General features: G+C 41.3%; 1 protein-coding gene across 20 annotated transcripts in view; it reads right to left on the bottom strand.

Annotated features, from left to right (window-relative positions):
• The window catches only part of Pum1 (pumilio RNA binding family member 1), a 114,813-nt gene that overhangs the window by 48,890 nt on the left and 49,917 nt on the right, over positions 1-16,006 (bottom strand). For 13 of the 20 annotated variants that reach the window (XM_021161058.1, XM_021161048.2, XM_021161060.2 and 10 more), the window contains 3 exons: positions 12,201-12,309; positions 11,100-11,278; positions 1,905-2,071 (listed from right to left, as the gene is read on the bottom strand). The exons of 3 other annotated variants lie outside the window; for them this stretch is intronic. In XM_021161058.1, the coding sequence (XP_021016717.1) occupies positions 1,905-2,071; positions 11,100-11,278; positions 12,201-12,309 (455 nt within the window). The remainder of the gene's footprint in view (positions 1-1,904; positions 2,072-11,099; positions 11,279-12,200; positions 12,310-16,006) is intronic. 4 more of the 20 variants (XM_021161062.2, XM_021161061.2, XM_029476306.1 and 1 more) reach the window with 2 other exon arrangements.

The raw sequence follows: 16,006 nt of genomic DNA, 5'->3' as shown, positions 1-16,006 counted from the left end.
TGGAATCTAGACTGAATAAACAGAGTAAACTAAAAACAATATTGCCTGGGGCAGCCATGAAAACTGAAACAAATGTTCCCCACAAACACAGGTAAATCCACTCCACCAGAACAGCAGATCCTCTTTAAACACAGAGCAAAGCTGGAATGGTTGGTTTTCTGGGTCAGGCATAATGGCACACACCTATAATAATCCCAGCACTCAGAACAAGTTTCCAAGTCAGGCTGGAGTCCACACAAGACCTTGTTTCAAAATAAAGCAAAACACCTACAGCTGGTAATTCCTAGGGGTAATTCCAATTCCTGTAATGATGCTAATGAAAAGGTTTCCATTATTATTTACATTTTTTACCAGTGGTGAACACTACCCCACCTGCCAAGGAAATGGAAGAAGGAAATCAGTTGAAAAACATCACAAATGTGTAAAGCATCATTACTGACCACACTCCTACTCCAAGACAAGGCTCAAGCTAAGCTAGGAGATGTAGACTCCATCCTCCATGTCATGACACTCCAAAGAGCACAGTGAAACCTGGGCCAAAATGTTTAAGTGAGCACACTGTTCTGGGACTTGAGATATACCACAACCTAAAGTATAATCCCATAACCCATTACAATTACTGTAAAATTCCAAACCCATTACAGGCAAGGGAGAATAGCCTATGGCTACATTCAATCCCTCCATCTCTTTAAAAAAACAAAAACAAAAAACAAACAAACAAACAAACAAAAAAAAAAAACCAAAAAAACCAAAAACCCAGCTGGTACAAGTTAAAGGAATTGTCATGTTCTATCATCATCATCACATACACCACCACCTCCTGCCCCAGCCAGATACCTCAAAGCATTGGTCAAGATGCTTGTGACTAACGGAGGTGAGGCTGTCTGAACACATCCAAGTAACACAGGTAAGTAAGTATTGCCCGTTGCCTCAATTGCAAAGACTAATTTTATACAGTTCAATATATATAATTAGGCTTATAATTCTCCTGCAAATGATACAAAACTTTTTTATACTAGTGGGTATTACAGTATAAAAACGCATGTTTTTATCTGTTTGCAAATGAACACTCATTAGCTTTAGAATGGCATTAAATTATTTGTATGTGTATGTATAACACCGAACAAAGTTTTTTAAGGCTTTTTGAAATTATATGCCATAACTAAAGCTTGTCTACATAAAGAAGAATGGTTATCAACTGTGGAAGACAAATATTTAATGCTATGGATGTTCTACTTATTACAAGGAAATCTGAGACTCAGTCATGACCAGAGATGAGATAAGAGGCATCCAAGGAAAATACATGATTATAAACAAGCCATTTGCTGGGTATGGCAGTATACAATTGAAATTCCAGCACTCAGAGGCCAGGGCAGGAGGATTGCCAAGTTCAAAGCCAGCCTGGGTTACATAGTGAGCCCCTCTTACTTTGCACCTAAACTTGTATTTCTTCCAACTGAAGTAACTGGTGACTGGCCTACCTACATAGAATGGAGCTGCTGAGCATGTAGGAAATGGGAGAAGGCATAAAACATCTCAGCTATTTCTCCCTCCAATGTGAGAGAGAGACACACACACACATCCCTCAATGTCCATGGCTCTGGTGTATAGTGATGTAGGACCAACTCAGAGAGTCCCAAAGTGCCTATGCTGAAGTTCTAGAACTACTAAAATGTCCTCTGTGGAACCACTCTGCAAGCCCAGCTCCATTCCAATGCAAATTCTGTTGGGCAAAGTATAAAACATGGACAGCTCTTGGGAAATCCCACCTTACCAGTTAGTTTACACCTCTATGGCATCATCTATACTAGATTTTTAAAACTGAAACAGGACAGGAGGGACTAAAATAAAAACAAAAACCCACAGCCCACATTCAAAAAATCAGAAGTGTAAAATATACAAACCTAAAATCTTTGACGTCTGCATCAATCCCATTCTGCACTGGCAAACCATTGGTCTTGTCCATCACATCTCCCTCCTCCTTCAAATCTCCTAGCTTATCTCCATCAAACGTACCCTTGTTCTTCTTTTCACCTTTGTCGTTTTCATCACTGTCTGCATCCCTTGGGCCCTGTTTAAAAAATAGCTTCAGCTTCACTAATCATCATCAACTAATTATGGATACCCACTGTGGACACCAGACTACACTAAATGCTAACTGGGACAGGACAGTGCCCATGCCTGACATTACAGTCTAGTTTACAAACAACACAGAGGCGGGAAGGAACACTGCAGAAATTTTTGCCAAATGGGGGAAGACAGACAGACAGGTATGTTACAGAACTGAAGACATCTTATCATACCAAGTGCTCCCGTTCTGACCCACCCACTTTCCCCCAATTGAAACTGTATACTTCTTCAGCCTACTTCTCTACTCTCAAATCTGTCTAGCATATTCCTGCTAGAAAGGAAAGTATTAGTCTTTTTTTTTTTTTTTTTTTTTTTTTTTTGAGGGAGGGAGGGAGGGAGGGAGGGAGGGAGAGAGGGTAGGAGAGAGGGAGGGAGGGAGGGATCCATGACTTCCCACTATCCTATATAAGCCCCTCCTTTACTTCTAAATATGGAACTTAATGTAGGCTGAAACCATTTGAATCTAAGTCTCTACTTGACCTGGGGATATATACCTTGCCAAACTGTACTACTGCCCAGTTTCACCCTGTTGCGCCAAGTCCTTGACATTTCTGTATTTTGTTCTGTTTTAATTTTTGTCCAGTTGTTTTTGTTTTGGCTTTTTGAGTCAGATTTTTACTGTCCCTTGCTAGATTGGAACATACTACATATAGTGCTCAGGTTGGCCTGTATTTTTGGCAACCCTCTTACCTCAGCCTCTTAAATGCCGAGATTACAAGTGTGTACCACACACCCAGCCAGACACTGACATTTTTAAAAGGATGCTTCAAAACAAATTAAATTTTCCTTTTAGCAAGCATACTCTAAAAACTCTTATCTCCCATTACCTGCATATTTTGCTACGAATTAGTTTTAATGATATAATTGGGGGCATTTTACACAAGATAATTTATTTCTGAAATGTTTCAAACTTTCAAATACAGATCTATTACCAGATATATCCAGGTCCTGCCTTTTAAAGAATGTGACTGTGTCTCTTCTTAGCAGCACCCAGCATAAACCCTGGATATATTCATTTTTAATGCCTTGATGTCCAAAAGGAAGGCAAGTATCTGTGGACTCAATATGGCAGAAAGCTTTGCAGACCCTGGCACTGCAGGGCACTAAGTAACTTTAGCTGTTATAAACTGAGAGAAGCAACCTTGCCGTTCCCACCAAGGACTCAGGCTTTAATGTGGAAACAAGTGCACATGGCTCAAACTAAAGTTCCTGGTACAAAGCAAGCCCAGTGGACATAAGACAAGCACTTCTTCGACAAATTTCCAATCACCAGCTAGACTCCGGGAGGACTTAGTGGAGCACAGAGTAGCAGGCAGTTAGTCTTGTGAGCAGACCCACTGAGAAATGGTCAGGCTGCACAGAGAAAACATAAGCTCTCCAAAGTGGTAAGAAATCACAATCAGAAACTACAATACAGGAACCCTGACAATCTTAGACCTGTACGATACTATTTCAGAGCCAGTTTTCCTTTTAAAGCTATTCTCTGTGTAAATACACACAGAAAAAGAAAGCCTTTGTAGATAATATGAAAGTAGGACTGTGTGTGAACTGTATACACAGCTTGGCCTCAAGTGGCATCAAGACAATGAAGCCCGACAGTGGCCACCTGCCACAGGATGTGCCTTGGAGACTGCTTCTCTACAACATGTAGCTTAGCAACAGAGAAGCCCTTGAAGAGAGCTCTGACACCCAGCACAGACATGGGAAGACAAGGCTCTGAAGGCCAAGAGCTTATACAAAACCAGAAAACAGGAGCAACCTCCACAATGCAGAGAGAAGGATAGAAGTAAGAGTTTTCATTTTTATAGCTGCAGCTATAAAGATGAATACACTGTCTAGCAGGAGCTCAATAAATATGACCAAGAGCTGTTTTAATGGTAGAGTCAAAACCCCCTGGGAAACTGAACTGCCAAAAAAAAAAAAAAACTTCATCTCGTCTTTATCATCTTACCCCAGTCTAGATGGTGAGAGTATGACTGCAGTAGCAAAGGAAACCATTAATGTCAATGGCCAAGAAGAATCACATGAACAATCTCTATAAGTCTATACATCAAGGCCATGTCTCAAGAAAATCTGTCCAACTCCAACATCTCCCAAAGAGTTCAAAACTGTGCCTATAAAACTGCCCAGGACAGGGGAAAGCAGCACACAGGTCCTGCAGCAAGCACGGGACTGACGAGCATGGTCACTGGAGGGCTCCCGGTCAGCATTCTCCTTGTTGACTTTCACAACTTCTTGACTTTCATGAACCTCTTTAGTCTATCCGGATGCTCACTGCTCTGCACTAAGAACACAGCCACTAAGGGCGAGGTTTTCAAAACACTCCCTGAGATGGGAGGTTTTCACTAGCTCTGTATGTTACATTCCGACAGCTTGTTACCTAACTATCAAAATATCAAACTTTTGGCAGAGCACTGGCAACTCTGCCTACTGATTTTGTTGGTGCATCTCATCTTGAAGAAGTTTGTGGAAAACATTTATAACCTCAGTATGTGGGTGTATGTACTTATACACACATATATATGCACATATACATTTTTAAAAAGAAAAAAGCTCATTTAAAGCAAGTACACGTGCAGGTTGTGGTGGTATACACCTTTAATCCCAGCAGAGGTATACAGAGTTCTCTGAGTTTGAGGCCAGCCTGGTTTTCAGAGCATAGAGAAATCAAGTTTTGAAAACAAACAAACAAAAGATATGCAACAAAAATAGCAGGCAATCCAGTCTGCCGTGTACATTATGCCAAGATCAGACTGAGAAATCAGCTGCTATGGAAAGACAGTCTTGGGTTCAAGATCATAAAAAGGGTTTTTACTGTAGTCCCAGCACTGGGAAAGAGAAGCAGTAAGCCAGCCAGGACTACAGTGAAGGGCCCTGTCTCAAAGAACAACAAAAAGGTCTCTGAGCCAGGTGGTGGTGGTGCATTCCTTTAATCCCAGTGCCCAGGCAGAGACAGGAGGAGCTCTACAAACAGCCTGGTCTATGGAGTGAATTCCAAGATAGCCAGAGCTACACCCAGTACTGGGCAGGGGAGTCAAACTTGTATCTCGGGTAATAAAACAGGAGAGTTACCACAAGTTCAAGGCACTTGGCTACATAGGGAGTTCCAGGCCTATATTAGACCTTGTCTTTTCATTTTTTTAAAAGGAGGGGAAGGAAGAAAACATCTTGTGAAGAGCCTAAAATAGAAAAGTGGAATGGAGAGATGGCTCAGCAGTGAAGAACACTGGCTGCTCCTACAGAAGACAAGGGTTCAATCCCAGCTCCTATATGGCAGATGAAGCAGTTTCTGGAGAGACTGACATCCTCGTACTGAACTCCAGGGACATGGCATGCATGTACTATACAAACAAAAATGCAGGCAAGTCACCCGTATGTGTAAAAGAAAAGTCAATTTTGGGGGGAAAATAGATAAAGAGTAGAAAAAGTGTTCATGTTTGGCATCTTTGTGGTTTTTAATAATATGTAAGGTGAATGTTTATAGTTATGAGGTCTTTCAGGAAGTATTAATATAGGTGCCAACTGAATCTATTCTGTGTTCTATGTATAACACTGGACATAGGATTTTGATCATTTATTCTCTAAGTCTTAGTTTTCTCATTTGTAAAGCAGGGATAATTTTGTTTAATAGTTATGAACAGCAATGAAATGTTACATTGTGAAAGTTAAGAACCTTATAGTATACATATAAAAATACAGCAGGACAGATAGATGCACACAGCAGGGTCTGAAACACTACCAAACACAAGTACATAATTGTGTGGTCTTTCTAGCGTAGCCATTTGGCTGATGAGCACAACCTCAAACAATAGAGGCCACATAGCAGAGCAAAAGCCATCCTGGGGAAAACTGAAGAAATGCAAACAAAGCTTGAATGCAAGACCCCAACTTTGCCTCTGAGCCTTTTTTCTCATCTATAAATTAATCTGCCATAATTATGGATTGTTCCAACAATCAAATGAGTCAATTCTTAAAGTTACAATTTCTTCAAAAGAAGAAAAAAAAAAAAAACAGTAATGCAAATAAACAAAGCAAGCAAACAAACTTCCAGAAGCCTGGAAACCACTGGAATATCCAGGCCCTATCACGTTCTTCACAGCAAACAAAACATCACCGCTGCTAGCAGTAGGAAGAGCCAGGAACCAAGCAGACATGGTAAGAACCACAGAGCAGAGTTGGCCTGACAGCTCAGCCTCTTCAGGACAACTAACCATAAAGCAGGATAACTCCAAACATTTCTCTTGTTCTCAAAGAAGTCAGAACCAAAAACACTTCCCATGGCAAAAGATCTGTTCAGTGAGATCAGAGGCTCTCCTCCATCTGCATCAAACAGGCAATTCTGTGTGTACCTAGCTGCTGAAAAACAAACAAGATGATGCTGACCATGCTAAGTCTTGTGTATACTTGTTTCACACAACATACCCCTGAAATTTTTTCAAAGTATAACAGTTCACATCTCTGACAGGAATAGAAAAATGAGAGAAAAAAAAATCTGCAGCGGCTAGCCTTATGGAACAATCTCAAAAGCCAACATAGCAGAGCAAAAGCCATCCCAGGCAAAACTGAAATAGAAACAAAGCTTGAATATAAGACCCCAACTTTGCCTCCGAGCCTTTTTTCTCATCTATAAATTAATCTGCCATAATTATGGGTTGTTTCAATGATTAAATGAGGCAATCCTTAAAATTACAGTATCTTCAAAAGAAATAAAAAAACAAAACAAAACAAAACAAAAACTTGTTTTTAGAAGACTTTAGTATGAAAAGATGCAGCCATTATACACTTCACCTACTCTGGGGTACTAGTCATGCTATGCACCTCTAAAAAAGACGTGTAAGAGTAGTACAAGTATGACAAGGGCCCAGCTGAACGGCATTCCTTTCAGCAGGAAGGAGCAAGAGCTGAGAGAAGCATACTGTGAAGCATCGCCTACACAGGCCTGGTCACAATCACCCAATCCTGCTGTGCAGAAAGGGAAGAGCAGTGGGCACCTGCAGTGATATTTAAGTGGAAAAAAAAAAGAAATCTATCTTACAGGCAAGAAGTGGTGTCTGATTTTATTAGAAAACCCTCAAAAATAGTTTAGTTTTGATTAATAAGCTTGATATTGCAGACTCCAGCATGTGGTTTCAGTTGTGGAGATAGCCATAATCTAAAGGTACTGCACCCTAATTATCTACTCTTCCAAGGAGACTCTAGCAGTGCAACACACTTGTGAATCATGGGGGCTGGGAAAGGCTCATGTTACAAATGCAGGCCCGGTAGGTAAGCTTTTGCCTGCCTAGCACTCAGGAAGCTGAGGCAACAAGATTGGGAGTTTGAGGCCAGCCACGGCTACACAGTGACAATTCTGTCTTTAAAACAACAAAAGCAGGTTTTAGTTCAGAAAGGCCTAATATGGTATGGCCTAGGAATCCTATGCCACAGAATGCTACTGTTATCAGTACACAACTGAGTATCAATATACTTTGTTAGAATATTATGATACTTCCTTGAATAGTAATTATTCCTACTATACAATTAAAAAATCCAATTGGCAGCTATTGGATGGATCACAGGGCCCCCAATGGAGGAGCTAGAGAAAGTATCCAAGGAGTTAAAGGGATCTGCAACCCTATAGGTAGGTGGAACAACAATATGAACTAACCAGTACCCACGAGCTCTTAACTCTAGCTGCATGTGTATCAAAAGATGGCCTAGTTGGCCATCACTGGAAAGAGAGGCCCATTGGACTTGCAAACTTTATATGCCCCAGTACAGGGGAACTGGGAGTGGGTGGGTAGGGGAGTGGGGGGGAGGGTATGGGGGACTTTTGGGATAGCACTGGAAATGTAAATGAGGAAAATACCTAATTAAAAAAAATAAATAAATTTTAAAAAAATCCAATTGGGACTCACAGCCCTGGCTTCTCTATGTAATGCAATATCCCAAGTTTCACAAAAATCAATTGTAATACTAACCTTCCAAGCCAAATAGTTATGATCCAAATGAATAGCTACACGTATGTAACCTCCAGGTCAGAAAGCAGGCACTTGACACAACATGGGGAGATCTACCAACAACTCTGCAAAGCTAGAGTAGTTGTCACTGGTCCAATGTTTGCAGTGGATAAACCAGAAAGTAGCACTCATGACCCATTGTTCTTAATAACTAGGCTTCAACCTATTTGAAGACAATTAGGGGACCAAGAGCAGAGCCCTTAGATAGGCAATGTCACCCATGAGCTTTCAAAATATGTGATTTTATAACTACCTCTGAATCTAGGAGATGGGGAGAGAAGTATCTTATTCCAGGAACAAATAAAATAAAAGTTAAAAGGGGGAGAAAGACTTAACTCTTGGACTCAAGTTTTCTCAGATTATTCCAAAATCTGGTATTCAGCTGGGGAAGTGTGAGAGCAGAATCGTCTGCTGGATCTCAGAGTGAGTCAGCTAGTTAGTATGTGGCAGGTTCTGTAAAGCTCTGGCTGGCCTGGAACTGACAGAGATCATCTGATCTCTCTCTGGCAGAAAACACCAGGCCCCACCTCCTAAAAGTAATCCTGATTTCAAACCAAAACTCCTGAAGCACTTACAGCACCAAAAGGAACTCAGGGAAGTATGGGAAGGGAAGGCGAAGAACAGCTAAATCCTATTATTCAAGCTGTGTCAAGGAAATCCCAATGACAACATAAAACTACTGCTTCTTCATGAGACACTTTCACTTGAAGAGTTAACACATCTGGATTGCCAGCTGTCACATCCAAGAAAAACTTCTGTGTACCTGCTGTGAGTTCTATATAATCACTGTGCCACAAATATAATCACTGGCCACTCAGCTTACTAGACTAAAGCCCCAGCTGCCCTACTAGACACAGATGGCTCACTGTCCTTGCTCTCCAAATTTAACATTGAACTTCTTTTGTTCTTAAAAGAATGACTGGGACAGCCCCCCTTTCCCGATGTTGCACGCATATCATGGGAACTAGAGTGATTCAGATTTCCCATAAACACAGTTTTCTCTGCGTGACATCCTAACTGCAGTAAAGCAAGCCCAGCAGCAGAGAAAGCCCAGGTTAACATCAGCAGAACACAACACCAGTGCTGACCAGCAGTTTTCTGGCTGGCAAGCCTTCATCAGCCAAAAGCACCTGCCAACACCCTGGCTTGACATCCATCAGTATTCCTCTATCAACCTACAGATGGCACAGACATCAAACTATTAAATAATAACATTTTATTCTCCACGGACATCCTCTTAAGAAAGAAGATACTGAGAATTAACCATCTGACTGTAGGAGTCCTGCTTCCTGAAGAAACATCTGGCCTGAGGCTCAATACAATGAAGACATAAAAATCACATTTCCCAAAACAACGAAGTATGGGACTCTCCTTGGGCAGGGCTTTATCATAAAAACTGTCCTAAAAATGACAGTAATAATCCCATTCTTCTGTTTTATCTACTTTTAATTCAAATTACTTTTCTGCCTCCTACAACCTTCACAGTAATCCAGATGTGTGCCTGTGCCTAATGTCAACAAACTAGAAACTGGTCACAGAATTCACAGCCATTGTTATCAAGACTCCTGGTCACCATACCAGCAACTCATTAATGAACCACACTAGTTTTTCTCTAGCAAATAACTTAAAAGTGGTAGGCAGTATTTATAAGGCAGTACTTTCTCTTAAGAAATCAAATAAAAGTGTGAAGAAGGAAGAAAACAGAATTCCATTGTTCTCTTGAGAAGCTAGGCAAACAAGCAATCATTTGGCTTGATCCCATTCCTCATTACCAAAGTATAAATCTTGTTCTTCCCCCAAAGAAGCCCCATGAGAAGGACCACAAAAGCAGTTCCCTTTTTGATTTACAAGCCATTATGTCTGAACTAAGTCAAAAGATCCAGAAGCATTTGGGTCAGCTCTGAAAAGGCTAGCCCTCAAGAACACGCTTGATATTAATACACTGAGAGAGCAGGCTAACACCAACTACTGTAACCAAACAGTTTTCGGGGACAGAAGGGTAGCACCTAGGTAATAAATGCAACACATAAAGAAGCGCATGTATAGATGAAACCAAACGTATGATGATAAGGGGGAAGAAGGTATCTCAAACATTTGCCACCGGGTTCTTTTAGGTCACAACGACATCCAGGAAAAGGACTAAAAGGGTACAGAACAAACCAAGTTAGGCGTGAAAGGCAGGCAGATAGCTGCAACATACATCAGCCAGAGAATACAAAAGGAGAAAGATTCAAGTAGATATATTTCCCAAGATTCCTTTATCTATAAAGCTGATAATATAGAGAATGTTCTTCAAGAAAGGCAGTGACAAAGCTTCAGAAAGAATGCTAAGATTCAGCAGCAAGAGGCAGTAGGCAAGGAGACTGCTTTGGCTGCCATTCAGCCTGGATATATATGTGGGGTTAGTGGCAATGAATTAAAAACCAAACCAGAAAACAAAGACAAAACAAAATAAAACAAAAAAAGCAAGCTCCCCAACAGCATAGGCATAGGAAACAAAGCTGCTCTATTGCGGCCACCATAAAATTAACATCTAGCCTGCAAAAACCAAGACTGAGCCACATGCCTTGTCCTCTGTAAGGTTCTGAGGTAGTGGCCGGCCAATCACTCCTCTAAGACAGCACCTCGTGCTGATAACCCAACTTCTCCTTTCTTTGTAAAGAGAGTCCTTCTCTCTGGAGCTTTCTGTTTTAGTGAAGAATGCCTTCTGGTTAACTGAGACTTTGATTGTAGTGCTTCCTCACCTAGCCCTCCGCTCCCTGCCGCCCACAAAAACCCACACCCTGACTTTTCCAGCTTTGAAGTGCAGTTTGCCTCTCCTGTCATGCTTGGTGAGCTCTCTGTATGCTACAATGGGAGTGTTCTAAAACACCCTCGAACACTGCGAACACCTAGGAAACTCAACAGGCACATTTGCTTTGGGGGAAGGGGGAAGAAAGAGATAGGAACGAGTTCCTCAAGCCAACTTACAAATCCTCCTTTTCTTAGACAGGAATCGCCCGGGGATGAGCTCAACACATACTCCACCATGCTAACGCCTAGTCCCCCACTCTCCGATCGTGGGGACAGTACAGAATTGACCTCACTGTTCACATGGAAACTCTGACCAGGTCTTCTCTGCACCATGATTGGCTGGGAAACTGAATGATCTACAAAAAAGATACACAAGTGTGACACAGTGCAGCCAGAAGCCCAAACAAATTATGAGTGATGTCTCGTGATAAACCAATGTCTGGGAATCAGGAGACCCACCATGGTCGGCTGAGCCAAGGTCTCCCCTTGGGTCTTTCAATAAGCACTGGTATTCTACATAGGCTAAATACACAGAACATACCCCTCCTCTATCTAGGACAGCAGGGGAGTACAGCAGTTCACATTGCTAGGTAGAAAAGTCAATGGTCACCTCTTTCAAGTTGCAGAAATTCTTTTGTTCTTTTTTTCTTTGGGGGGGGGGGGGCACACAACAAATCTTTCTGAGGACTCCAGTTTGCACTGTCCTGAATACAGTTTCTCCAGTGTTGGGTTTTCTGTTTTCCCCATCCCTAGAAGCTGTGGCTTCTTTCTGCTGTTGGTGTCTGCCTCTACCAGCTCTCCCCAGCCCTCTTCAGTGGCAGTCTATCACAAGAATGTCTGTGCCGGGTGAGTTCATTTGACCTCAGGCACATTTAAAGATAACTACTGCATATATAGCATAAAACATCAAGAGAAAAAGAAAAAAGGAAAAAAAAAAAAAAAAAAGAATCATGAAGTTCAAAGTATGGGCTTGGATTTTCCAATTCCAGGCAAGCTGACAGCAGCACAGAGGGAAACGCAGCTAAAATCATGATCACTTCAAATGAGTCCCTTCTTCTTGACTAGCACTTGAGAAAATATTGAAGATTTGATTTTGTGTAATTATTTTTAATATATTACATCATCTAAGCTCCTTAGTGGCAATTATACTACTATAGGACAGGACATTTGCTCGGCGTGCTTCTGCCACTGATCTGAAATTCATGACTTGGCCAAGTGCTGAGGAAGGGAGCTCTAAGACAGGCATAAATCACAGTAGAGAGGCTAGAGCTAGATTACCTGATGTTCCCCAGGCACTGTCTCGCCATTGATCACCCAGGAATATTCCTTTTGGTCCATCTTTGCTGGATTCATCTGTTTCCCAAAACTTTTTACCTGGCAAGAGCTGCTGCAAATTAAAAATAATAGATGCTTTTAAAGAATTCATAAAGGATGAGAGTACAGCAGTCAACACTTTCTTTAGACAAGGGTACTGAAGATGCTCAAGGACCCTGAGGGTCTCAATCAAAGTGTTTTGGCTACATAGCTATGATCAGAACACTATTCTTCTTTGGTAAAAGACACAGAAAGGCCTAAAGCAAGGGGACACTAATCATCAATATCTAAAATTGTTCACTTAATTGTTGTGAAGATTTTTGAGGAGGTAAGAGTACAAACATTGCCCTATTACAGCTAACTGCTTGCTCCGAGGGCTCTAGCTGCGAGAGTACCTACCACAGTCAACACTGTCTGCACAAGCACTGACTGAGCACACAGTTACTCAAGCAGGAGCACAAACACAGTTATGAGCCCCAGCTACAGAATATTAGACACCACTTCTCTTAACTCTGCACCACATCCACCTTTTCTAAGATTTTAAGAGAAAAAAAAAAAAACAGTCATCTACTTTCAGAAGGAAAATCAAATTTCCTGACCTCTGTTAGGTTTAATAATACTTGACAATATCATTAAAGTAACTTCAAAGAAACAGTGGTTGTAGTTACAGAGGAAAGTTCCTGAAGACTGCCATAATTCTTGGTGTGCTCATCAACTTTAATAAACCGTCTCCCTCTTGTTTCCTCTAGTTGTTGTTTTTTAATAACTACTATTCCTCAGACAGGATTTCAGAAGTTTAAGATACTGTGTAATCACTAATTCTGAACTTATGTAATACCAGAAATGGAATTCTAGCTTTCTGATAAAACACCAGAAAGCCCAAGAGATCTGCTCTCCTCCTGGACAGGTTTAACTTTCCAACTTATTTAGCTACTACATCTGAGCATAATAAAGAAATCAAAGCTGTCTAAACCAAACCCCAGCTCTCCAGCCTCACAACTGCCATCTCGGCCTAGTGTTACCATATCCTCAAAAAGTCCCAAACTATTCCAGAGCATAGGTTCCTACACAAACCCAAGATGTTTGCTACCTTTTTCAAATAGATCCCAACAAAAAGACTTTGGTCTGTCATTGAATTATGCAAGTGCCAAGCTGCCTCAAAGATAGGCAATTAAATCAAAGCATCAACCAAGTCTTCCTTGATGTTTTGGGGTCTGTTAACTAGAGTGGGTTGAGAGGAAGAGGTAAAAAGAGAGGGAGAAACAGGCTGACCGAATAAAGCTAAGCAAAGAGCCAGAAATCACAGGACTAGATAATTCTGATTTGCCCTGGGTCGTCTCCTCTTTCTTCTGATGCCAAACCTGTTTTTCAGTGGCAATTCTCCTCAGAAGCATCAATATCCACCAAACAGCTTCTTGGAAATGTATTCAGTGGCATCAGACATTAGCAAAATCATGGTCAAATTCCAGAAGAGATACTGAGAATTATTAATATACAAGGGTCAATTTAAAAACAAAAAACAAAAAACTTCTGGGTGCTAGAAAAATGGCTCAACTGTTACAATCACTAGGTGAGCTCCCAGAGGACCTGGGTTTGATTCCCAGAAACCACTTGGCCATTTATAAGTGTCTATAACTCCAGTTCTGGGAGATCTAGTGTTCTCCTCTAACCTCCACAGGTGCCAAGCTGCAGACACACATGTGGGCAAATCACTCACACACATAAACAAACTCCTGTTCCCACATGGCAGCTCACAGCTGTCTGTCACTACAATCCCATATGCAGACAAAATACCAATACACATAAAATAAACTAAAAAGAACTCCTGTTTTCACTTTTCATCTTGTAAACCGCCTATCCAAAGACTCCATAAAACTTCCTTACTCACTAGCTCTTTCCCAACATTCTACTTTTAAATAACAACATTCTCATTCTTATTTTGAAGAGGGTGAGACCAAATAGTAGTCCCAACTTAGGACCCTCTATGCATACTAAAAGGAGCAACAATATTAGTACAAGAGTCCACATCTCTTACTGGTTAATTTTATGCTCTGTGAAATGGTGTAAAGAGCAAAAGTAATTAAAACCAGTCCTATGCTGTTGTGGTTTTTTTCCCCAACCTTTATCCTTCTTCACATAATTCAAGAATAGCCTGGACAAGTACCAGATTCAACATATAAACAGTCGTGCTATAATTTATCAAGTTGCAATCTTTGAGCTCAAGGGGGCAAAGGGGACTTGTGGGATTCTGGCATTGTTTACTACAGTCTATTAGGTTGTCATAACATGCAAAGTAGCCAAGTGCAGGCAAGCAGATGAGAGCAGCAGCAAGACACACCTTCAAAAGGGAAGCAGTAAACATGAGGCACGTTTCTAAAATGGAGATTTTTAGAGCTGATGAGATGTCCTAGAGGGCAAAGGTGCTTGCCTCCAAACCTGACTACTTGAGTTCATCCCTGAAACCTACATAGAGAGCCAAGTCCATATGCTGTCCTTCACACACACACACACACACACACACACACACACACACACAAATAAACAATGAAACAAATATTAAGAAAGTTAAGGTGAAGAGTCAACTTTCTATTAGTAACATGCATCAAGCCTCAAAGAAACACATCAAAAATATGTTCCTAGCTCACCAAGAGTCACCCAGTTCTCCTGCTACTAAAAATAGAAAACAAATACTAAACAGATGTTAGAGGTAACCCCCACAGTGCTAGAGCTCCTTATACAGATGAGGTGGAGGTCAGCTAACTGTTATCAATGAGAACAGCAGACACTATTTGGGCAAGTTCCCAAGAGATAAAACAAGGTGGGAGAGCAGAGTGCAGCATGCTGATTGGGGCCAGGCAGGGTACAAAGAGTGAGTTGCTTGGGTGCTCAGTAAACAGGAAGGCAATCCCTGAACCAAGGGATCTGGGCAAAGTCAAAAGCAAGCTTAGTTAAGTCCTTTAGTATCTCCGAGTTCACACAGAACCTAGCCTTGCTCCCTTTACTAGCTCCCTTTACTATAAAATCTAGTGTTTGTACTCAATGGTGGAAAGCAGCAGGGCTTTCCAATGACTCCAATGACCTAGTCCCAGCGTTCTATAAAGAAGAGCATCTTGATGGTGGGGTGCTGTGGGGTCACAACATCTACATTGCCACGAACTACTTCTATTTGCCCTTACTACCACCACTGCCCGGCTTGCTCACTTTAGACAGCTGCTATGCTGTGAACTGTACCAGAAAGTGGCCCACCTGGCAAGGCCCACCAGGCAAGAGATCAAGAAAGATCTCTACCCAACAATACACTAGGAATTGAAGTCCTCATTCTAAGAGTCTGAAGGCCTGAATCCTGATATCAACCCCATGAATTTGAAAGAAGACTCTTCTCAGATAAAGTTGAGCATACACTCAGCACTGGTAGAAATCATGCATGAAGCTCATGAGACCTTATGAAGTTGTAAGACATAAACAATGGCCTTCTGAGCTGTCTGGATCTGTTATACAGTGGATCCAATCACAACTATGTGGAAGTGTGTATTTTCAACTCTTGTGTTTTGTTTTAAGAAGAACGTCGCCATGGGTGGTGGTCCACACCTTTAATCTCAGCAATTGGAAGGCAAGAGGCAGGGTTATACAGAGAAACCCTGTCTTGAAAAGCCAAAACACCAAAGCAACAAGAACAACAATACCCGCACTTCTCATCCCACTTCCATTACTGAAAGTACATTGATTTTGACTTAGGAAAAAGTAGTTAATTAGTTCTGTCCACTTCATGT

This window comes from Mus caroli, chromosome 4, assembly GCF_900094665.2.
Source record: "Mus caroli chromosome 4, CAROLI_EIJ_v1.1, whole genome shotgun sequence".
NCBI classification, from domain to species: Eukaryota; Metazoa; Chordata; class Mammalia; order Rodentia; family Muridae; genus Mus; species Mus caroli.
The sequence above is the reverse complement of the archived record's forward strand: the minus strand, read 5'-3'. Positions and strand labels throughout refer to the sequence as shown.